The 25,662-nt window shown below is 35.0% G+C and overlaps 2 protein-coding genes across 8 annotated transcripts in view; both read left to right on the top strand.

Annotated features, from left to right (window-relative positions):
* The window catches only part of RABGAP1L (RAB GTPase activating protein 1 like), a 753,436-nt gene that overhangs the window by 255,916 nt on the left and 471,858 nt on the right, over positions 1-25,662 (top strand). The gene's annotated exons all lie outside the window — the stretch shown is intronic.
* Positions 4,933-25,160, top strand: GPR52 (G protein-coupled receptor 52). Its single transcript, XM_060644906.3, has one exon. It carries the CDS (start codon positions 11,039-11,041, stop codon positions 12,122-12,124), a length of 1,086 nt encoding a protein of 361 aa, XP_060500889.1. The 5' UTR covers positions 4,933-11,038; the 3' UTR covers positions 12,125-25,160.

The following is a 25,662-nucleotide window of genomic DNA, read 5'->3' on the forward strand; positions in this document are numbered from 1 at the left end:
GCTTCTCTGTAAACATAAAACCTATGTATCTATATCTGTGTATATACATGTATGCGGAATCTAGTAGCTACAAAGGTGTGATGGTGATGATAAGGCAATTTTAAGACTGTTCTCATCAATGTTAAGAATGATGATCCCAGCCTACCAGGCAAAATTTAATTATGTTCAGAATTCTGAGTTTAAGAAGGCAGAGGAGATGTATATGAGGCATCTTATAAAGATTTAAATGTAAAATTTGATGGAGTGAAACAAAATCTTAAAAATTTAAAAAGAGAAAGACCCGCATTATCTGGAAATTGCAGCATCCACATAATTGAGGTTTTTATGGACTAAACTTTGGTGATTTTTACATTATGGTGTTGTAATCATATAAATTTCCTAAGATGCGTGGTCATGTTCAGATAATGCATTTATATTAAAAATGTACTTTTTAAAGGGAATTGTTGAGGGAGATGGCAATTCAGTAGAAAGTGGAAGTGTTATTAATTTCCTATTCTCAGGTTATTTGTGGGTATAGTTTCTTAAGGAGAAATGATTAAACAGAAAGTCTGTTGATAGTGAAGAATATGCTTACCTTTACTATCTGAGCTTTGAATGAGCTGCTGTGTGCTTTTTTATGGTTTATCTTTAAATTTCTAGTTTTCGTAACCAACTTTAAGGGGTAGGTGTTAGCTCCATTTTACAGATGGAAGCTGAGACACGTGGGAAGAATGACATACCCACGGCGTCATAGTTAATGAGTGCTGCAGCCAGCTTGCCACCCCATGTCTGGCGCATTCTAAAGCCTATACTGTCTTCTTTAAGTCATAATCTTTCCTAGTCTTCAAGTATGATAAATGTTTACTAAAGATAATAGCCCAAGCTAAGGAAAATGAAAAGAAAGATCATACTGTGCATGGTTTTACTTGCTTACTTATTTTTACTCTGCATACTATTTTTGACTGATTAATTTGGTTTTAATTACATCTTTTATTTGAGGGTTCCCCCTACTAAGAATTAAACATACATGTAGAGGCGCCTGAGTGGCTCAGTCAGTTAAGTGTCCTACTTCAGCTCAGGTCATGATCTCGCGGTTTGTGGGTTTGAGCCCCGTGTCCAGCTCTGAGCTGACAGCTTGGAGCCTGGAGCCTGCTTTCGATTCTGTGTCTCCCTTTCTCTCTGCCCCTCCCACACTTGTGTGTGCATGTTCTCTCTCTCTCTGTCTCAAAAAAAATAAACATTAAGAAAAAATAAGTGTACATATATATTAGTATTTTCTTTCTTCCTTTTCCTTTGTGACTGGTTACAGATAATGAAATTTCTCAAAGTTTTTGCTTTCTTGGCCAGTTGTCTTAGATCCCGCCTAGCTGGGGCAGTCCCAGAGTGTTGTATAACTGGCATTTAATACGAAGCCTTTTCTCACTCAGTGTCTCACTTGCATCTGGGCTGTTGTGTCTGTGAGTACAAACACTGAACCATGAGTCAGGTATCCTGATTGAGAGAGTGTGAAAGTAGGCACAGGATAGATTTACTTATTCTATCTGTTCTTTTAGACATTTCAGTAGCTCTCTTTCTTGCTTTGGAGGATTCTGGTATTTTTCACTCAAGTAGTTTAGGGATCTAATTTGGTGGTTTTACATTTAAGAAATGGAATGCTTGAAACATGTAAGTGCAATCATAGCTTTATCCTTCTTTTTGGCCATAAGTTACATGTATGTGAAATAACAGATCTTAAATGTCACATTTTGATGAGTTTTGATATGTATAAATGCATGTTACCCATGCCTATCGAGATACACCATGTTTCCAATCATCTCTAAAAGTTTCCTTATACTTCTTGTTGGTCAACACACATCCACATCCACACCTGATTTCTTTCATCAAAAATTAGTTCCATGTATTTCAGAACTTCACTGTATGGACATATTACAGTTTGTTTATTGGTTTCTATGTTGATGGATATATGGGTTGTTTTCAGTTTTGGGCTATTAAAATTAAAGTTGTGGGGCACCTGGGTGGCTCAGTCGGTTAAGCGTCTGACTCCAGCTCAGATCATGATCTCGCTGTTCACAGTCTGAGCCCCACGTTGGGCTCTGTGCTGACAGCCCAGAGCCTGGAGCCTGCTTCAGATTCTGTCTCCCTCTCTCTCTGTCCCTATCCTGCTCATGCTCATGCTCTGTCTCTCAAAAATATATAAAAATTAAAAAAAATTTAAAAAAGGACATTCATTATAAAAATAGAACTGCCCTAGGACCCAGCAATCGCATTACTGAGTATTTATCTAAAGTATACAAAAACACTAATTCGAAGAGATATGTGCACCTCTATATATGTAGCAGCATTATTTACAGTAGCCAAATTATGGAAGCAGCCCAAGTGGCCATCAAGTGATTAATGGATAAAGAAGAGGTGGTGTGTGTACATACACACACACACACACACACACACACACACACACACACAGGAATACTATTCAACCATAAAAAATAATGAAGTCTTGCTATTTGCAGTGTCATGTATGGAGCTTAGAGAGTATAATGCTAAGCAAAATAAGTCAGTTGGAGAAAGACACATACCATATTTCACCCATATGTGGAATTTAAGAAACAAAACAAGCAAAGGGACAAGAGAGAGAGAGAGAAGTGCCAAGAAACAGACTTTTTTTTAAATATGAAATTTATTGTCAAATTGGTTTCCACACAACACCCAGTGCTCATCCCAACAGGTGTCCTCCTCAATACCCATCACCCACCCTCCCCTCCCTCCCACCCCCCATCAACCCTCAGTTTGTTCTCAGTTTTTAAGAGTCTCTTATACTTTGGCTCTCTCCCACTCTAACCTCTTTTTTTTTTCTTCCCCTCCCCCATGGACTTCTGTTAAGTTTCTCCGGATCCACATAAGAGTGAAACCATATGGTATCTGTCTTTCTCTGTATGGCTTATTTCACTTAGCATCACACTCTCCAGTTCCATCCACATTGCTACAAAGGGCCATATTTCATTCTTTCTCATTGCCACGTAGTACTCCATTGTGTATATAAACCACAATTTCTTTATCCATTCATCAGTTGATGGACATTTAGACTTTTAACTATAGGGAACAAATTGGTGGGCGATAGGGGAAATAGGTGATGGGGATTAAGGAGTGCACTTGCTGTAATGATCACTGGGGGCTGTATGGAAGTATTGAATCACTATGTTGTACACCTGAGACTAATATAACACTGTAAAAAAAAAAGTAAAAAGTTGGGCCATTTTACACTAATACTTAAAATTTATAAGAGTTTGACTTATGCATTCTTACCGATATTTAGTATTTGCAGTGTTTTAATTTTAGTCATTCTGGTGAGTATGTAGTGATATCTCACTGTGATTTTACTTTGCCTTTTCTTGATGACTATTGATGCTGAATACTGATGGCCATTTCTTCCTTTGTGAAGTACCTATGACAGCATTTCCCCATTTTTAATTGGGTTATTTGTATTTTTACTAACAAAGTGTAGGAGTCCTCTTATATATTTTGGATACAGACTTTTTGTTAGATATATGTTTTGCTAGTGTTTTCTGCTAGTCTTTTCACTTACTGATTTTTTTAATGCTATCTTTTGAAAAGCAGAATTTTGTTTTTAGTATAATTCATTACATTTTACCTTTATAGTTATTTTCTGCATTTTAAGAAACCTTTGTCTACTTAAATGTCATGAAGATATTCTCCTTCTAGGATGTTTCCTTCTAGAAACTATATATTTATAGTTTTAATATTTATGTTTAGATCTGATTATCTCAACTATATTTTTGTGCGTGGTATGAGGAAGGAGTCTAAGTTCATTTTTCTCATTATCCAAATTTTTCTAGTAACATTTACTGAAAAAATATTCTTTTCCTCTTGACTTGTTTTAAAGTCTGTTAAGATTCAGTTGGTAAGTGTGAGTTTATTTTTGGACTGTATTCTTTTTAGTGATTTATTTGTTTATCCTTGTGCCAGTCTTCCAACTTTTAAAAGATCCTTTCACAAGATTGTTTTAGCTACCCTACGTCCTTTTTTATTTACATAAAAATTGTAGAATCACTTAGAATCAACAAATAGCAATATATCCATAGATTAATTTGAGAAAAGCTAACATTCTTATTAATAGTGTTGAGTCTTCTAATCCATAAAGGTAGTATATCTCTCCATTTACTTATGACCTTTTAATTTTGTAGTTTTCAGGGTAGAGGTCTTACACATCTTTTGTTTTAAATTTATCCATATTTTCTATTTTTGGGGGCTGTTGTAAATGGTTTGTTGTTTTAAAATTTCATTTACTGTAGTTTGTTGCAAGTATCCAGAAATTCAATGATTTTTGTATATTGCCCTTGTATTTGGACAAGATTTACTCATTAGTTCTAATAGTCTTTGGGGTAGATTTTTGAAGTGTTTCTTATGTGTGTAGTTATGTCTTCTTATATGGCTTAGCTATTTTTTTTTTCTTGCCTGTTACTGACAGGGACCTCCAGTATAAAGTGAATGGAAGTGGTGAGAGCAGACATCTTTGCCTTTTTTTCTATCTTGAGAAGAAAGCTTTTACTCCTTCACCATTAAATATCACTCTAGCTATAGGATTTATCAGATTGAGGAAGTTTTCTTCTGTAATGCACTCACTTGATAGCTGTGAAATATTTGTGATTGTTAATAACTTGTCTCCTAATGAAATAAAGCTAATAATATAAACTCGCTTTTTTTTTTTTTTTCAACGTTTTTTATTTATTTTTGGGACAGAGAGAGACAGAGCATGAACGGGGGAGGGGCAGAGAGAGAGGGAGACACAGAATCGGAAACAGGCTCCAGGCTCCGAGCCATCAGCCCAGAGCCTGACGCGGGGCTCGAACTCACGGACCGCGAGATCGTGACCTGGCTGAAGTCGGACGCTTAACCGACTGCGCCACCCAGGCGCCCCTAAACTCGCTTTTTGAGAGATCACTAAATCAGTGGATTGTAACATATGCTACTTTTTTTTTTTTTTTTTTTTTTTACATTTAGACCAAATTGCTTTGATAGAACATTTAACACATATTGGTACTGCATTTTGCAGCATTTGCTAGATAGGATTTTTCAAAGCACTAGTTAAATATTCATATTGAATTGGGTTTAGGGAGAAGTATAGATAAATAATATTGCCCTTAATTTGAATTTATTAGGCTAATTCTTCTTCTGAAATTTGCTTATATGTTTTATAGCTTTCTTGTGAAGCTTGTATGTCATTCAAGGGGGATTATAAGGAACTTTGTGTATTCTGAGGTTCACAGAAACTGGTTATTAGTGTTTCTTGTCTTGCAGACTTTTTGAGCTATTTTTATGTTCTTTACATTAAAGCTTATTAAACACGTACTTGTTTAGCTCCAATTTTATGCCCAAAAGTGTAAAGTAGGTACTTAAGATATAATGCGAACAAAACAGGTATTGCTCCCTTCATGGGGCTTGCAGTCTAGTCAGAAAGACAAAATTGAATGAAATAGATCATTATAAATTATGATAGGTATAGAATCTGGTCTAATCTGGGAATTCAAGGAAGGTGTCTGTGAGGAAGTGGTATTTGAATTAAATCTGAAGGTTATTTCTGTGTTAACTAAAAGAAGTGTGATGGCATAGTAAGCAGTAGGTGCAAATGTCCTGAGGCAGTAGACAACATAGCAAATATATGTAGTACAGGGGGATGGTTAGAATAGGAGGCGGTAGAACCAGGTTAGCTAATCCTAAACAACATAGAAGTAAGATTGAATTGGTATGTGGAGAACAGATTTTATAGGACTTACTGGGACTTTATCCTAAGGGCAGTGTGAAACCACTGAAGTATTTTAAAAGGGGAGTGATATCATCTGGCTTGCATTTTTTAAAGAATATTCTGTCTGTGCATAATGGATTAAAGAGAGACCACAGGCAGCTCATGAGGACTGCACTGGAAGCCACTACATGCACTCCCACACAAGACGATGCGAGCTTGCTTAGGGTAGTGACAGCCGAGATAGGGAAGAGTTAATGGATGGGAGGAGTACTTGAAGAAACAGATAAATTCTGAATGCATACACCTTTTTTGTACCTTTAAAATTGTTAAAAAAAAAAAACCCTTTTCTGTACATGTTTACTTTTTACAATATTATATTGGTTGTATAGTTCTCCTTGATAATCATCACCTTCTTTTTATCTTACTTACCATTGATGCTGATGTCTCTCTCTTACTCTGCTATTTAGGTCCTATTGAGTAGTTGCCTGAAATGCTTAGATGTTTAATAATGAACTATTGATTCATATAAAAGAATATATAAAACAATTTAAGGTATAAGTAAAAAAATGCAAATACCTGTGATGTGTCACCTCATAAAGCTATAGTTTTAGCTGTTAGAAGTAATTCTGAAGTATTCCAACTAATAATTCCTCTTAGATATTTCCCAACTAGCATTCATCAGTTAAAAGGAGAGAGAGGTGGTTGACAATGATTGCAGTAAGAATGGCAATAATAAAACACCTAATGACCCCTAACATAAAGAGAGTTATGCCTAATTAAAGACAAAGAATGATTTATGTAATGAGCTATGTAAATATATGACATTAATGCTTTTTTGTTATTAAAGCTTCACATTATAAATTAGTTCCTATTATAATCAGATTAGAAAAAAGGATAGAAAGGGAGAAAAATGAGGGACCAGTAGAACAAGTCAATGTCTAAAAAGAAGAAAATTATCTTGTTAGAACTGCTAAAGCTTTTTTTGGAAGTTGGTAGAAGGAAAGAAGAAAGTGGATCAAAGGCTCTGCTTGAACTCTCTTGTATTATCATTTATTTGCCTTTGGAAGCGTGTACAATTACGGATTATTTAGAATATTCGTAGACTCAAATCCCTGTCAGCGATTAGTTTTGGGAAATAAATGTATCAAATGAAAGCGATCTAGAATTTGAATTTCCCTATGAGATTATTTTGCCATTTCTCTAATTTTGGAAATATTACATTCAAAACTGTTTTAAAAATATGTAAAGCCTATCCTTGGAAAAGGTTTATTTAGATTTTGGTAATATATAGGTAACTTTAATAATTGATAGTGTTTTATTTTCTGATGGTTTTATAGTAAAGCTGAGTATTAAACTCCTTTTATTTTATTTTTTTTAAATTTTTTTTAATGTTTATTTATTTTTGAGACAGAGAGAGACAGAGCATGAACGGGGGAGGGTCAGAGAGAGAGGGAGACACAGAATCTGAAACAGGCTCCAGGCTCTGAGCTGTCAGCACAGAGCCCAACGTGGGGCTCGAACTCACAGACCATGAGATCATGACCTGAGCCGAAGTCAGACGCTCAACCGACCAAGCCACCCAGGCGCCCCTTAAACTCCTTTTAATATGGAGTATGGGACCTGTCTACATTCATGAATATTTATCAAATGTAATTTTTATTTTGGATATTTATTATTATTGTAAATGAGACTATTAGTTAAATCCATTCCTGTTTGATTTTAATGCTTTTATGTATCCCTAAAGGTCAAACTACTTCCCTTGTAAAATAGGACTTTCTAGCCTTTTGTATTGTATATTTAAATATTTTCTTTCAAACCTCAACATGGTACTCATTCTATGATTGTTATTCTAACTTGTTTTATGAATTATTCTGGTAATGAGAAATGCGCTTCCATTCTTTCTGTATTTCACCTAAACCCCTGGAGATTTTTGACAATAATATGGTCTTCATTCCTATAAGGCAGTTCAACATGGAGGAAAGAATAGGGTTTTCTGTTCTTTAGAAATCATTTTTGGAATCCAAAATCGTTATTCTTAGACATTACCTTACTGGCAGCCATCAGTGGAAAGGAAAGGAAAGGGAAGGAGAGAGGGGTTCATCAATATGGTGTTAGGAATGACACTTTTGACCTGTTACAATGCTAGTTTCATGACTGTCGGAAGCAAGTTATGCTTACCTTCTGTAGTACCTGTCTTCTTCCTTTGGAAAGTGATAATGATGGGTACCTACTCCATAAAGACTTAAGGTTTTTATAGAGAGGAAATATATAAAGCACTTAGCATAATGCTTGGCACACAGAATGTGCTCAACAGATGTTAGTTTATCTTCCATTTTCAGCTTAATTTTCCTTATCTAAGTCTGAAATAATTTGTAAATTAGTTCTAAGTCACTTTAAAGAAGAGTGCTGATCCCATAAGAAATATGCTTAAAATAGAAAATGTTTGCCTATAGTAAGTCAAAGTAAGTAGAAATGTTTTTAACCTCCCTCAAATAAAGTAGCTTAATTTGCTTGCTTCTCACTTGGGTGTGAGTAGCTCAGTCACGGTATGACAGTTCTTTGACTCTTGAGTGTTTTTCATATTAGGATAATAAGTGGAGTAAACAATCATTCTACTTATTTCTAATGCCTACTTTTCAGAGTTCACATTTGACCTTAAATATTTCCCCAAATAGATGTTAGCATAGAGGTGTTAGTTCCAATGCTCTGTTTATACACTTAAATACATCGGATTCAGCAATTTAGTGTGGGTGTGGCAGGGATTGGAGAGATTATTAAATGACTTAACTTCTGTTAATCAAAACATACCTATATTTTAGGGAGTAAAAATAGTAGCTATATCACTTGAGTTCACGAAGTCTTAGCTGATTTTTAATAATTAATACGTTTTTTTCTGCCAGTGAGCATTAGATTACTGCTGACTTTTTAGTGTCATAGTACCTTGTGGTAGTTTCTCTACAGGGTTTAAAGGTGTATCCCAGTGTTTTTTTGGTTTTTTTTGTTTGTTTGTTTTTTGTTTTTGTTTTGTTTGTTTCTTACTGTCTGGTCCATAGGAATTAATCTTTATAAATGCTATAAGGAGACTATCTCTAGAGATTCATACATGCCATTAATATGTTATAAGGATCGGTCAGTTCCATTGTCTTCTTTTGTCAATCTTGATCAGAGCTTGCCGAGTAAGTCTATAAGCCTGCATGTGCCTGGCAACTGTTACCTAGTGACAGTTTCAGCTGCAGTAGCCATTGGCTGTGCTGTTGATTGGGGCAGGAGGACCGAGTCACCTTTCTGATGGTGGTGAGTTCTTCTGCATCAGCTCAGGATGAGGAGGAGAGGAGCAGGGCTCCGGCTCAGGTGGAGGCAGTGATACTGAGAGATTGTGAAGAATATAGCGACAGCATCCTGGTAACTGCATCACAGTAAATCGGACTTCTGAATCAAGCAGCCCAGCCTAGCAGCTGATAAGAGTGAATGTAGGTGAGAAGCATTGCCTTATTCCCGTAAGAAGAGAACTATTTTGTGATAAGTGAAACTAGGAATGTGCAAGGAGGAATATTCTGTGGCTGTTATAAAAGAAGGACTTCCCTAAATGACTTGGTGGTGCACGAGAAAATAACTTTCAGAAGAATGCTTTCTGTTAAGCTGCTGCTTTGTTCCTGAAGGAAACGTTTTTATCTCTAATGCATGTTATTTCTTCAAGAGGTATGACAACAAAGACTGACAAGAAACTCTCTGAAATACCTGTACTTTTAAAAAGATTTTTGATAAATGTTAACCTGATAACAGAATGACCTTGGAAGCCTCTTGGATGGATTCTATCCTGCAAGCCTTTCAGTATTTCAAACTCTAGGATTTAAACTCATCTTGATGCTTTAGAGGTATTTTAAAATAAGACCATCTTATAACCTACCTAATGACCCCTGTACTAATCGAGCACTTGTTCAAAATAGAAAACAGAAATAGAAGAGGCATTTTCATAACATATGGCTGCTGTATAACTGCAAGTATAGCAAACAAGGTAATTTTCCACTTTCAGAAGATTTAGTCGAAGTAATGATTTAATGTGTTAATCCTCTGATGAAAGTAGAATAGAAACAGACTATGAAGCCTACTAGAAATACCTAAGTAAGAAATAATGGCAGCGTTTCTAGTCAAATAAGCTCAGAGTGCATAGGAAAGTTTCTATTGTTTAAATTTCATATATACGTGAGATATAGGTGTGGTTGCAAAGGTGAGAAATAACTTTGAGCTGTGAATCTATTATTCCGTTATAAGGAAGGTAGCATATCAGATAATGAAAGTTATTTTCAATTATTGATGCTGAAATTAATAACATTTATTTTCCCTTTGAAAAGGAGAACATACAAATTACATGTAGAACCGGTAATTGTAATGGACTAAAACTGTTTTCATCCGAATGCTTAAAAAATTGCATGCAGAATTAAAACTTTACAGTTTATCATATCTTGTCACGTGTTAACCCATTGCACATTATCTTCACTACTGGAAATATGCTTTTGTTTACTCATGAGAGTTATAGGGCAGTCTGGAGTCTGTTGCCCCTATTCTGCTCCTTTGTGCCCAAGTAGACCCGAGTCTTTTAGAATTAACCTTGTGTGTATGTGTGTGTGGGGATTTAGCTTTTTTGAGAAATGAGAAATAGATCATAAAGTTCATCCACCAGCATCGAACCCTGAACTGAGCCCAAAGGCACTCTTTGCCGCAATGAACTTTTTCTTAGATTTGCAACTAGATCTTAGATCTTAATTATTTAAAACCGTAAAATATGAATCCACTTCTCATGACAGATGAAGTAAGAAGCCTGAGACAATTTAAGACTTTTTTCCCCTCATTATTTCTAGTTGATCCCTAAGAAACTACCTTTCTGATGAGCCCAAACAGCTCACAAACTCTTTTCTTCCCTTGGCAATTGATTTTTTTTTCTTTTTACAGATTTAATTTTTCATGGTGAAAGGTAATAAAATATCCATTTTCTCTAGAAGTGCCTTGTGTCTTCAAAAAGTTGTTGGAGAGAGCACCAGAGGAAGCTAATCAGTGACCTTTTTTCACCTCCTTTCTAGCTTACTTCCCTTTCTCCCCCTCCCAAAGTTGAGATGTGTCACTGCTGCACTGAGACTGATGAAGAGGCTTGAGTACTCTCTGGGATGCTCGGCTGTGACAGAAGCACTGCCACTGTCTACCGAAGCTGATCCCGAGACACTCATGTGTAGAGTTTAACACATGCTGGACAGGGCACCTGCTTGCTGGAGTCAAGGCTACATGTTCTCTTAATTCCAAGCCATGAATGAATCCAGGTGGACTGAATGGAGCATCCTGAACATGAGCAGTGGCATTGTGAATGTGTCCGAACGTCACTCCTGCCCACTTGGATTTGGCTACTACAGTGCGGTGGATGTGTGCATCTTTGAGACCGTTGTTATTGTCTTGCTGACATTTCTAATCATTGCTGGGAATTTAACGGTCATCTTTGTCTTTCACTGTGCTCCACTCTTACACCATTACACTACCAGCTATTTTATTCAGACAATGGCATATGCTGATCTTTTCGTTGGAGTTAGCTGCTTGGTTCCTACTCTCTCACTTCTTCACTACTCCACAGGTATCCATGAGTCATTGACTTGCCAGGTTTTTGGATATATCATCTCGGTTCTAAAAAGCGTTTCTATGGCATGTCTTGCTTGCATAAGCGTGGATCGCTATCTTGCAATTACCAAGCCTCTTTCCTACAATCAACTGGTCACTCCTTGTCGCCTGAGAATTTGCATTATTTTAATCTGGATCTACTCTTGCCTCATTTTCTTGCCTTCCTTTTTTGGCTGGGGGAAACCTGGGTACCATGGTGACATTTTTGAATGGTGTGCCACCTCTTGGCTCACCAGTGCCTATTTTACTGGCTTTATTGTTTGTTTACTTTATGCTCCTGCTGCCTTTGTGGTCTGCTTCACTTACTTCCACATTTTCAAAATTTGCCGTCAGCACACCAAAGAGATAAATGACCGGAGGGCCCGATTTCCTAGCCATGAGGTGGATGCCTCTGGAGAGACCGGACACAGCCCCGACCGTCGCTACGCCATGGTTTTGTTTCGGATAACCAGTGTGTTTTACATGCTGTGGCTCCCTTATATAATTTACTTCCTTCTGGAAAGCTCCCGGGTCTTAGACAATCCAACACTGTCCTTCCTAACAACCTGGCTTGCTATAAGTAATAGTTTTTGTAACTGTGTAATATACAGCCTTTCCAACAGTGTTTTCCGGCTAGGCCTCCGAAGACTGTCCAAGACGATGTGCACATCTTGTCTGTGTGAGAAGGATCAGGAAGCACGAGACCCCAAACCTAGGAAACGGGCTAATTCCTGCTCCATTTGAAGAGAACTATACAGTAAATCCAGTGTAATCTGACAGGGGTTTTGGATTGTGTTCTTGATTCTTCTAGAATATCTAAATAATTCCTCTGGAAGTTTGCCACTAGAGAAATATTTACTTGAATAGTTGACTATGAGATGAAGGGACTAAAGATTTCTTTTTTTTTTCCTTCTCTTTTTCCACAGTGGTGGGGGAGGGGGAGCTAGAGAAAAGAATGTATAGAGGGTAATCTCATGAGATAACTTTAGTATGTGAGTATAAATGTACAGTAATAGCAAAATTAAGCACTGAAGATGAAAAAATTATTGAAAAAAGTATCTCAGAGCTTCCACAGGACATGAGCAAAGCCCCTCGGCATCTCTGTCCTCTCTGACTGAGCTCTCTCCTCTGTCTTTGCCTCTCATTCTGTCTGTCTGTCTCACTTTCTTTGTGTTTGTGGAAATGACTTACATAAATTGCCCTTTAAATGCTACATATAATATATGTGGCAAAGTGCAATTTTTTGCATCAAAGTATACTCTTAAATGTACTAATCTGCAACCCATAAGTTGTCTCTCTATGAAGGATGCATAGTAAGCATTGTATTTTATTACCTGCCACATAACCCTTTTGCTTGTGTTTTTATAATGTCCGCAGTGCAAATTATTTGCTATAAACAAAAAGAAACAGTACTTTTGTTTCTTCTGGGTAAAATTATGTGTACCCACCCCCACCCCCTTTCTAACAGCCTGCTATTTTTTTCTCCATTGTTCTTGATCTGCATCCTTTGGTACCTTAACCCAAAAGTGTCTTAGCTAATGAAAGAATCTACTATACAAAGCAATCATAATCTTAAATAATCTATTCCTTCCAACAAAGGTTCTTTGAGATGTTGTGTTAAATATTTTTAATAGCTTTTGTATACATTTTTATCTGGTTCCTTTCCAATTAGCTCGTGTGCCCAAAGTAGTGTCTTTTTTTGCTATAATAAAGCTTTGTTTTTCTTTAAGGAAATCCACAAATAATTCTAATGGAGATTTCAGAGTATTCACCCAGAAGTAAGGTATTGCTCTTCAAGCCACACAGCGTGTCCTCCCCGCAATCCAGTAGAAAATATTAACCTTTTTGTGTTAGGTCTACAAAGCTTAGTGTTGCGTCCACCAATCATTTGTGTGATATGCATTTGCATATACTATATTTTTTACAACAAAGAAAATGTAAATTATATTATGTGATCTGTGCCTAATGTTTTCTTAGCACAATACATAGATCAATGTTGCTTAACTCATCAACATTGGAAAAAATATACAAAAACTTTAAAGAGAAAAATACTTTTGTGTAGTTGTTATTAGATATTTATATTAGATCAAGCTGCATTCTTAGTACTGCTGAGAATACGATATACTTAATTATCAAATACAGGTAAGAGCTGTCAGTATTTCCTTTTGTAATCTGTTTTCATACGCAGAGATTAAATTAACTTATTTTTTAGTGTGCTACGTGGAATTGTATAATAAATTGCCAGGGGTTTAGATGTAGCAAAATGGCATTTGGGGGAATCAGTAGTGAAGCAGGTGTGAGTGGTAAAACATCTAAATCTTACTTTTTTACTATAAGTTTCCTGCCTGACAGATATTTTAAAGTTTATATCAGACTACTGAGTATTTTTCTTCTCAGCATTTTGATTTATTTGTTTTATGAAATGCATTTAATGAAATGTGCCTATGACTTCAAATTGGAAGCCTAGTGTGTTTGCACACGAGTGGTTTGACTTCAGAGGTCCGTTAGTAGAAATGTCATCATTTTATTGAGGTTGTTTTGAACCCGTGTATATTTTTAAACATGTAAGAAAGGTTTAAAATAAAGAATAAAATAGTATTCTACGTATCAAAATCAGACTTTGTTTCAGTTTCATAAAAACACTCACTTAGAATCAAAATTTAATTGTTTCACATTTCTGTGGTTTGGGTTGTTTATATTATTTCTTGCCCTGTGTTTGCCAGTGGCATTTTGGATATTCAAAATGAACCTTTTAAGTTCAGACCAGTTAAAGGAAAAACAGATTTCAAGAAAGCATAATACTACTAACTTTTCAGCTGTCACAAATAGAATATTCAACATTATATGTATTATTTGGGAATCAGATTTTGATTCCTTTAGTTTGGTGTGTAAATAAATATAGCTCGAAAGGATATTCTGTATCCTGTAGATATTCTGTAGAGATATTCTACAGTAGATATTCTGTAGAGAAAACTTGAGGCTGCATTTATTGCATTTTCCTCTTCTGGCTTTTCCTCATGATAATTAGTAACAACAATTATGTGTCAAGTTTTAAACACTATGTTAAGTTTTTTTTTAATTTTAAAAAAATGTTTGTTTATTTTGAGAGAGAGACAGACAGAGCATGAGCAGGGGAGAGGCAGAGAGAGAGAGAGAAACACAGAATCCAAAGCAGGCTCCAGGCTCTGAGCTGTCAACGCAGAGCCCAACATGGGGCTTGAACTCACAAACCTTGAGATCATGACCAGAGCTGAATTCAGACACTCAACTGACTGAGCCACCCAGGCACCCCAACACTGTGTTAAGTTTTATATATATTTTGACTTTTAATCCTCACTACACCCCTTTCAGATAGATACTGTTCTTATTCTTATCCTAGAGACAGGAAACTAAAGAAGGGTGATGGACGCAAGGTCACTCATTTCCTCCCCACAGGTTCATTCATATTTAGCTGGGTTAGAGCCAAAGCCTACATACTTAACCACTCTGCTTCACTGCTTTTCTGGGTTATTGTTTTGTTTTGTTTTGTTTTGTTTTTTGTTTTCTTTCCTCAAAAGCCTTCACACCTTTGTACCTCTGTCTGTACCTTTTCCTTACAAATTTCTCTGAGTTTTATTCTTTTTCTTCACCTAAACATTTTGCCGTAGTCCCTTCCATACCTTGTGATATCTTTTTCCTTGATCTTACAAACATATTTTATTAAAACAGCAATCTCGTAAGCCCAAACTTGCTAGTTTAGTCTGTAATCAAACTGAAACCTTGGGGCATAGCATTTCCTTGGCATTGCCTTTATTCATTTTTGTTAAGTTTTTGTTGAATAGTTTCTTCAGATCTGTGTGAATTTCCTGTTGAAGAAAATATTTTCAGGCAGGTGAGTGGAGAAGGTTTACCACATTCTGAACATGTTCTATGTACCAAGAGCCATGCAGAGCACATAGGCTACATTAGCTTGTTTAGTCCTCAAATCTAGCCCAACAGGAAGGTACAAGTCCCTGGGTTTTACTGAGGAGAAAACTGAGGACTTGGAACATTCAGTGTCTTACCTAGGGATAAACAGCCTCTGAAGGCCAGGAGTTCAGTCAAGGTTTCATATCCTGGAAAAGCAAGGGGAGCCTATAAGGCAAGTACTAGGTTTAGATTTTTCATTTATTATAATGTTTCATGCGCAACTCTCAGGCAAGCCTTGTAACTTCCTTTTGACCTATTTTAATGTGTGTTTATATAATAATACTTATTTTGAAACTACTCTGTCTTTTTAAAATTAATATGTTTGAAGAATGGAAAGCATAACCATTATTCTCATCATTATATTGTATTCTGTGGTAATTATTCAATTTGGTTATAAGTGACAGCGAAACAATAATGCCAGAGTCTGTTACTAAGGGTTCGATTGTCTCTGGAGCCGTTTCTGAAGTTACGTAGTATTGGAAGTCTTTATAACCTACTAGGGTATGAAATCTGGACTGAAATCCTGGCCTTCAGAGGCTGTTTATCCCTAGTAGTACTGAATGTTCCAAGTCCTCAGTTTTCTCCTCAGCAAAACCCAGGGACTTGTACCTTCCTGTTGGGCTAGATTTGAGGACTAAACAAGCTATTGTAGCCTTTGTGCTCTGCATGGCTCTTGGCACATAGAACACGTTCAGAATGTGGTAGCTCCTGTTTCATTATCTTTGTGGCTGCCATATTCATTGCTACCATAATTTCGAGATCACTAATTAAAATCTAAGAAGATTACATTTTACAACAGAATTAATCCATTGAGTATAAGAGTTTCCTAAAACGGCATTTTTTTTCATATCTGTTTAAACTCAGATTTTGGCTTAAACTCAGATGTTTTTAAATATAGAAAACTTCCATAATTTTTGAAAGCTCCTTTTCCAGGAATGATTATTCATGAAGACATCATTTGACATTAAGTATAACCAGCAAGCAGTTGTTGGGATGATTCTGAGATTAATTTACCTTACATTATTTATTGCATAAAATACGCTTAAACATTTTTCTTTTGTCAGGTTGGCAATAGTAAGAAAGGATTGTTCAGGAATGTTTTGCCATTTGTCTTTACATTTTAATTTTCTTCACTTACTAAAATGGAATTTAGGGTGTTTTGTTATATACAGGTTACCTGGAAGAAACAAAGATTAGCCAACAGGTTTCATTCTACATATGGCACTAATTTATGAGTTTAGAAGTAAATGCAGTTGTTGCCTTGAAGGACTGTCCTCTGTCTCTCTCCACTCTGGAAGCTAATCATTAGGTATGGAAAAGATACAAGCATGTGATAAATAAAGGAGATTAAGGTGTGGGGAATTTGCTAATATAACATGTTCAGGTAGAGCCATCACAATGCACAGAAGCTTAGGTTACTGAGCTGATGTGATACTCTGATGTGTACGTTCCAACAAGCGCTCTTCTCCCCGAACAAAACTTTATTTTTGGATTAAGAAGAATATGTAGAAAGTGGCATACTCTCCAACCAAATGTATGTATAGACATAGAAGAAAATGAAGTGACTAGAAAAGAAAAAGAAAACAACCAGATTCCCTTTTGAGTGTTTCTCGTAAATGAGTTTTATCCAGTGCTCGTTTTGCTCTGCAATTTAAAATATTCATAACTTTGTTTAATAGTATAAATGGTTGTGTTTTAGAATATTAATAGTGATGGCATTGGGTCTTCTTTATTAATATTCTGTTTAATTTGTTTTTAGAAATGAGCATTTACTTCCTTTGTACTCAGAAAAACAAAATTGTTTTATTAAAAAGGATGCTGAAAAAAGCAAGAATGCTGAGGGTGCCTAGGTGGCTCATTGGGTTGTGTTTGACTCTTGATTTCAGCTCAGGTCATGATCTCACAGTTTATGAGATCAAGTCCCATGTTCGGCTGTGCACTGACAGTGCAGATTCTGTCTGGGATTCTCTCCCCCCTCCCCCCCCCCTTTCTCTGTCTCTGTCAATAAATAAATGAACTCAAAAAAAAAGAGAGAATGATGACTAAGCAATATTTTGACGTTTCACAAAACAGTGCTTGTTGATTCTACAAGTAACATTATCCAGTCATGTTTCTGACTTACTTTGCTTAACATTATACTCTCTAGCTCCATCCGTGTCATTGCAAATGACAAGATCACATTCTTTTTTATGGTTGAATAATATTCCATTGTGTGTATATATCACATCTTCTTTATCCATTTGTCAATCGATGGATACTTGGACTGCTTCCATATCTTGGCTATTGTAAGTAATGCAGCTATAAACATAGAGGTGCATGTATCCCTTTGAATTAGTGTTTTTGTATCCTTTGGGTAAATAGGGTAGTTCTATTTTTAACTTTTTGAGGAACTTCCATACTGATGTCCACAGTGGCTGCACCAGTTTACATTCCCATCAACAGTATGAGTGTTACTTTTTTTCCCAGCATCCTCACCAACACCTTTTGTTTCATATGTTGTTGATTTTAGCCATTCTGACAGGTGTGGCGTGGTATCACTATAGTTTTGATTTGCATTTTCCTGATGGTAAATGATGAAAACATCTTCTCATGTGTCTATTGTTCATCTGGATGTCTTTGGAGAAATATCTGTTCATGTCATCTGCCCATTTGTAATTGGATTATTTGTTTACTGGGTATTTTATCAGTTCTTTATATATTTTGGATACCCACCCTTTATCAGATATGTCATTTGCAAATATCTTCTTCCATTCCAGGTTGTCTTTTAGTTTTTTTGATTGTTACCTTGCTGTGTAGAAATTTTTGTTTTGATGTAGTATAAATACTTTATTTTTGCTTTTATTTCCATTGCCTCAGGGACCTATCTAGAAAAAGTTGCTATGGCCAATGTCAGAGAAATTACTGCCTGTGTTCTTTTGTAGGATTTTTATGGTTTCAGGTCTCACTTGTAGGCCTCTCATCCATTTTGAATTTATTTTTGTGTATGGCGTAATGAAGTCCAGTTTCATTCTTTTTCATGTTGCTGTCCAGTTTTCCCAACACGATTTGTTGAAGAGACTGTCTTTTTCCCATTGGATATTCTTTCCTGGTTTGTCAAAGATTAATTGACCACATAATTGTGGGTTCATTTCTAGGTTTTCTATTCTGTTCTGTTGATTTATGTGTCTATTTTTGTGCCCATACCATACTGTTTTGTTTACCACAGCATTGTATGAAGTCTGGAATTATGATGCCTCCAGCTTTGCTTTTCTTTCTCAAGGTTGCTTTGGCTACTCAGGATCTTTTGTGTTTCCATACAAAATTTAGAATTTTTTTCTTGTTCTGTGAAAAATGCTGTTGGTATTTTGATAGGGACCACATTAAATGTATATATTGCTTTGGGTGGTATAGACATTTGAACAATATTTGTGCTTCCAATCCATGAGCATGGAATATGTCTTTCTACTTCTTTGTAGATAGTCTATATAGTTTTTGATTCCTATAATATTTATTTCAGAAAAAAATTTCAGAGAAATTGCAACATTAGATATTCTTGACTTATTTTGGCTTCAACACAATCAGTTTGAAGTGTTATTTGCTGCATCTGAAAGGGATCTCAGTGACTATAGGGTTTTTAATGCACCAGTGATGACACCTTTTAACATTTTTCAGATCTTTAAATATCAGAAGAATGATCCTATATTAGGGAAATAGGGTTCAACTGATGTGTTAACTACATCTCACAGATACACAAGAGTCTACTTTTCCAATTCCCCATCTTCAAAGATCATATATATAACTTAAATTTCTTTTTTTAATTCTAGTATACTTAACATGCAGTGTTATATTAGTTCCAGGTGTACAATGTGTGATTCAGTAATTCTATACATTACTTGGTGTTCAGTATAATTTTTTAATGGTAATTTCTATTCTGTTTTTATTTATGATTCCCCATGAAGGGAATCAGAGTAATACCAAAAATCAGAGTAATATATTCATTAGGAGTCTGTTATGTCTGATAGATATTAACATGAAAGTCGTATGTGATATCAGCACTTTCACTGTAGTGAATGGGACCAGATGAATCTTTGAGATTTTTCATTTCTAAAATTTCTCGATGATAAATATCAAGAAACATAGAGCATAGTGGTAGAATTTATTGAATGGAAATATTTTCTAGAATTCTAAAACTTATCAAAATGCTACTTTATGCAAGAGAAATCACATGCATATTTGATTTTAGAAATTAGACTGCAATTAATTTATTTTGTTTTCTATTTAGGCAAGTGTAAGTAAGGTTGTTGCCAGTTAAAAGTGCCCAAACATACTTTCTTTATAAATTTAAAGTGGTGGTATTAACTGGGCTGGGAGGCCTGTAAACAAACACAAAGTTATATAGCCTGTTCTTTAAGATTCAAAATGTATCTTTGAATGCAGTGTAGACCAATGCAATGAATGCAAGAGATAACCCCTTGTCTGAGGTTACACTGGCACAAATAGTTGTTAATGTATAGACTGTAAAATACAGCTTTAAAACATTTACTCTACTAACGTTCCTAAGAGAGTTTCAGGTTTAAAATAGTTATTATTAGATCATACATTTTAGACTAATAGCCTCTTCACAGTTATTGTGTTTACTTTCTCAGGAATTTTATAATTAAAAATGCTAAATTGGTAAAATTGATATTGCAAATGATGTATTTGGAGAAGATTAAAAGAATTTCTGAAAAAGCAGGTAAAAAATCCTGAAAATCTTTGTTTAATGTTTTAATATGTTTAAATATAATTTAAGTTAAATTATGTTTGGACTTTTGTTATATTTATTATTTTGGCAAGGAAAGGAAGATTCAGGTTTTGATTTTAAGAATTGTTGGAAGTTACCAATTTTAAAATAGAACATGGTTTCTTGTTTGTAAGAAAATAAACTCTGTATAAAGTATACCTAGGTTTTTTTTGAAATGTTCTTGCCGTTAGATATTTAAAATATGATTTGTATTGAAATTAAAAATTACAGTGATGTAGATGTTCAATTCTTTCTCTGTTCAAATAGATTTTGAGGAAAACGTAACATCCCAAGGATTAGTTTTCTCTCCTTGCTTCTGTTGTTTAAAGTCAGTTGTTTTTAAATGTTTTACATCACCAACATCTTAAAACTTTACTGGATTTCTAGGTATATTTATTTGGAAATAGATCTGGAAAAGTGCATTTTGAAGACTCATATTTACAATGTCATGTTATTAAACGTGTCTTGTGATGGCTTCTGTTATTTAAGTCATCAATTTCATATATCAGCCCTCTTTGTAAATGTGATTTAACACTTACAATTAAACAGACTTAAAATTTATTAGAAGACTAGATTTGGATTTACTTTTATAGATTCTGAATCCAGGATATCTGGTAGTATCATAGGGACAGACAGCGTGCGTGTGTATGAGGGGGGTGTCTTAATGCTTTTACCACATTACAAACTTAGGGGGGAAATGCTGGCATTCTCAATTTGCAGTCCTTGTAGGGTGTTTAATTACTTTTCTAATAGTTAAAGGTACACATCTTTTTTTAGAAAACATATTAGGATTTGAAGTAATGTTCTTGAGCACAGTTACCAATATATCCCAGTTTGGAATGTTACTATGGCATATATTCAAATGATTCAGTGTACCATGAGGAAAATGGAGACAAGCATGTACCTCTGTTGTGAGGGTTAAGAAATTATTAGAGATCACTGCAAGTTAAAATTTGAAAAAGGTTAAAATGCTTTTTGAACATGCATAATGCCCTTGACATTCTAAAAGCTTTTGTGAGTAAGCACTATCTCATTTCACATACAGAAATCTGAGATAAGATTTTTAAGTGACCCTAGTATCATATAGCTAGACAGAGCTAGTCCCGAGCATATGTCTTGTGTAGCAATAGTTTTGCCCATGATAAGGCTCTTGAATCATGTATTTATGGATGGCTGGTGGTAGAATGACCTTACCCTTCTTCCTTGAGTAGAAAATGAAGGCTTACTTAGTTGATACAGGAAAGATTCCATGTGAAATTTTAACTTTTAACCTATTAAGTAGGAAAGATCACCTTAAAATTAACTGGATGTTACAAGGGAGCTTTTGAGATCATGGAAAATTTTAATAAGATGTATTTAGTACTACTCATTGTTTTGATATTAAAACAATTTCTAGTCCATAGAGGATAATGAAAATTTACCTCTCCTTTTAAAAACACAGTACGGGTGCCTGGGTGGTTCAGTTGGTTAAGTGTCCAGCTCTTGGTTTCAGCTCAGGTCATGATCTCATAGTTCTTGAGCTCCATGCTAGCTGTGTGGAGCCTGCTTGGGATTCACTCTCTTTGCCCCTCTCCTGCTTCTGTTCGTTAGTGTTCTCTCTCTCTCTCTCTCTCTCTCTCTCTCTCTCTCTCAATCTCTCTTTCAATAAATAAAACCCCAAAACACAATAGTTGTCTGCTAAATATATTAGAAGATATATAGACTGAATTGGATAGTTTTAGCTGTATATTTAAAAATATAATGATGGGGGCACCTGGGTGGCTTAGTTGGTTAAGCATCCAACTTTGGCTCAGGTCATGATCTCTTGGTTCATGGGTTTGAGCCTGACAAGGCTCTGAGCAGTCATCACAAAGCCCAGAGCCTGCTTTGAATTCTGTGTCTCCCTCTCTCTCTCTTCCCCTCCTCCTCCTCTTGTACTCTGTTTCAAAAATAAATAAACATTTAAAAAAATTAAAAAATAGAAAAATATAATGATGAGGAACTGTCAATCACACTGTCTTCATATAACTACTTTTGAAAAGTAAACATGTCACAACCATGTTCTGAATGTTCTTTGTGATGGATTTGCAGTATTTTTGAAGTCATCATAGGATGGGTTTTTCTGAAGCATTATAATGGAAAAGGTTTTGACATTCCTTGCTACAGTGCTTTATATATGTTTTATGTTTAATATATGAAATAATATTCAGGGAATAAAATAAGTCTGAATCAGTGATGTTTTAAATGAAACCCTTCTAATGTATAATTCAGTTTTATTTTAATGAAATAATATGGTTACAGAAAAATTAAAGGAACTCAATTTAGACTAACACAGGATTGTCTTGTAAATGTTCTTAAATGAATCCTTTCCTTGGTTCCCAGTATAGGCAGCAATTGAAATAAATTCAACTAAGTTATTTGGAAAGTTTATTCTCTTACAAATTTAAAATTTCTGTGATTGTTTATGACTACTTAATTTATGGTACTAACTAAAAGGGCTTGCAAGATGAGTCATTGCAAAATCCAAATTATTGAAATCTTAATTTGCATTCCATATCAACAAATTAGGACAATAAATATTTATTGATTGTGGGTATAAGTCGGGTATAAATTGTGGTTTGTAATACTCCTGGTCACTTTTAAATCCAAAGTATAACTTATGAATAGTGGGAAGCAAGCAAGGGGGCAGATCATCTGATTTCCAGGATTTGAGGGAGAGATTGCAGAAAAGTCTTAGGAACAATGCAATAGATTGAGGAATTAGAGAGACTGATGCATTTAAAAAGATGAATTGACCTAAATATCTGGCCGCATGTTTAGATTCTGCAGTTACAGAGCATACCTTGGGATATTTGAGAAGTTGTCAAAGCAAAAGGAAGGGGAATGTTCGATATTCAACACAATACAAAACCATGTGAGGAAATTTCGGGATGCAGTATATTACAAAGAGAATGTTCTTTTATATGCATTAAATCTGATTAGAATAAAGTAACTAGTTTAGGTGTAAAGTATAAGCTTTGAGGTTAGGACAGAAATGTTAACAGGGGTGGATATAGCTTGAGGGAATATATATGGGACACATTCTGTCAACTCCAGCATCATCCTAGATCACTGCTTCTTAGATTCGTTTTCTTTACTATTTGTCACCTGATTATAGGTGAATCTCTATGATTAGAATTTCTATCTTTATGACAGGTGGGTTTTAGCTTATCTGCCTATCAACCAAGCTAGGCATATGATGTGGACCTTATATATAATTATAATCAATTAAATTATAATTAATTTTTGATCAATATAATTATTGTTCTTTATTTGGTTGTTACTCTGTTGCTAGGGACTATACTAAATTCTGTGCAAGATGATGAGACTTATAAGTAAAACATATTTTTAGTTCTCCAAGAACATATAGACTATTAGGGGTCATATGGACAACATATAGATACTTATAAGACAGGGATTGACAAATTAAAGCCCACTGCCTACTATTGTTAATAAAGTTTTATTGAAACTTAGCTGTGCCCATTCATTTATGTGTTGCCTGTGACTGCTTTCATACCACAATGGCAGGGTTAAGTTATTGTGACAGAGATCTTCTATCTTACAGAAGTTAAAATACTTACTGTCTGGCCCTTCCAGAAAAAAATCTCCTGACCTCTGATATAAGACATTATAAATGCTTTTTATATGGTACATACAGTAATAAAATGTTGTGCTTTTATAATTGCAAAGGATCTCATGAGTGATAATTTCAATCTGATTCATCCAGGCATCAGGAGAATTTCTGGCATGTGGGTAAAACTCTAGACACTGATTCCTTCCCTATGATTCCAGTGGTTTGTCAACTGAATACATCACTCTAAATGAAATAGTCCTACACTTTCTAAGTAAATTATTCTTACCTTTTATGGCTAACATATTTATATTTTGTCCTATTTGGCTATGGTCCTTTGTGTATCTATGCTTAATTTTTGAAGAACTGTCAACTGTTTTACAGTGTTGAGTCCTATTTTTAGATCTCTAGCTTAACCTGTACCCTGATCATTAAAATTACTCAGTGCTGGGCACTGCTATTATAAACATTGAGCTTTCTGTCTGTCAGTGGATATAGAGAGTAAGAGCTGTTACAGAAACATGACAACTATTTCAAGAACAATAACATAAAAATCCCTGTCCCTCTGGAATTAGATTTTAAAATACAATAAGATAATTAAAAGAAAGGATTGGCAATGAAAAAAACCCACTTATTTCCTAGTCTTTTTATTAAACTATTAATGTAGCAGTCAGTAATACTTAATATTGGACAAAAGTTTCAGACGTCAAAAACATGTGTTAAACTTTCCTTCAATAAGTGATAATCTTATAATCCAAAAGAATTGATTTTACTTATAAATAAGTGGCCTCTTTTGTAGTACTTTAATAAGCAGTAAAGCAGAAAACTAAAGGACAGAAGATCTCGCTGTTATAGGAGGCAAAATTGTGTGTAACTCTAAAATGTATATGACTTAGAGAATTTATAATTCTGCATTGACGTACAACATATTAGCAAGTGCTTGGAAATTTGTAAATTAGAATGTAAGTGGGTATAGTTGCACTCATGGCTGAGATTTATTACAGCAAAAGGAATTTTATGGTGTCTGACATTGTCAACTAATGGTGTTTTAAATTAATCTGAGTGTTTGAGTTTTTCTCAAGTTTAGTCAAATGGGCGAGAAAATGAATGAATGATCTTGACATTTATATCAAAGATACACTTTGGTTCATTAGAATAAAAGCAAATACTTACGTATGCTTTTGAGGCATTAGGTACTGTTCCAAGTCACTGAGGTAGGAGAGCCATTATTTGAACCCATGTAGTCTAGCTGAACACCTTTATAATTTATTTGTCTTATATTTCCTGTAAAAAATGAATAGGAATATTAGTCACACAAAAGAATGAAATCTTTCATTGGCAACAACATGGGTGAATCTAGAGGGTGTAATGCTAAGTGAAAAAAGTCAGAGAAATACAAATAACGTATCATTTCACTCATGTGGAAGTTAAGGAAAAAACAAAAAAGAAATAAGCAAAGGAAAAAAAAAAAAAGAGACAAAGCAAGAAACAAACTCTTACCACTAGAGAACAAACTGATGGTTACCAGAGGGCAGATGGGTGAAATAGGTGATGGGGATTAAAGACTACATTTATCGTGATGAACACTGAGTAGTTTATACAGTTGTTGAATCACTATGTTGTACACCTGAAACTAATATAATACTGTGTATTAACTATAGTGGAATTAAAATTGAAAACTTAAAAAATGTGAAAAAAACCCAAATGAAGAAAGAAAAAAGGAGACAAAAAACAGATTTTTAAATATAGAGAGGAAACTGGTGGTTACCAGAAAGGAGGTGGGTGGGGGGATGGGTGAAAGGTGAAGGATGAAGGGGATTAAGGGCACACTTAGCATGTAATGAGCACTGAGTTATGGTTAGAATTGTTGAATCACTATATGGTACACTCAAAACTAACATAACATTGTTAATTTATAGTGGAATTAAAAATAAATTTTTAAAACACATAGAATAATTTCACATAAAGCTGAATGTTTTAAAA

This window comes from Panthera onca, chromosome F1, assembly GCF_046562875.1.
Source record: "Panthera onca isolate mPanOnc1 chromosome F1, mPanOnc1 haplotype 2, whole genome shotgun sequence".
NCBI classification, from domain to species: domain Eukaryota; kingdom Metazoa; phylum Chordata; class Mammalia; order Carnivora; family Felidae; genus Panthera; species Panthera onca.

Coding starts and splice junctions, on each gene's coding strand:
- GPR52 (XM_060644906.3), top strand. CDS start 11,039: ATGAATGAATCCAGGTGGACTGAATGGAGCATCCTGAACATGAGCAGT.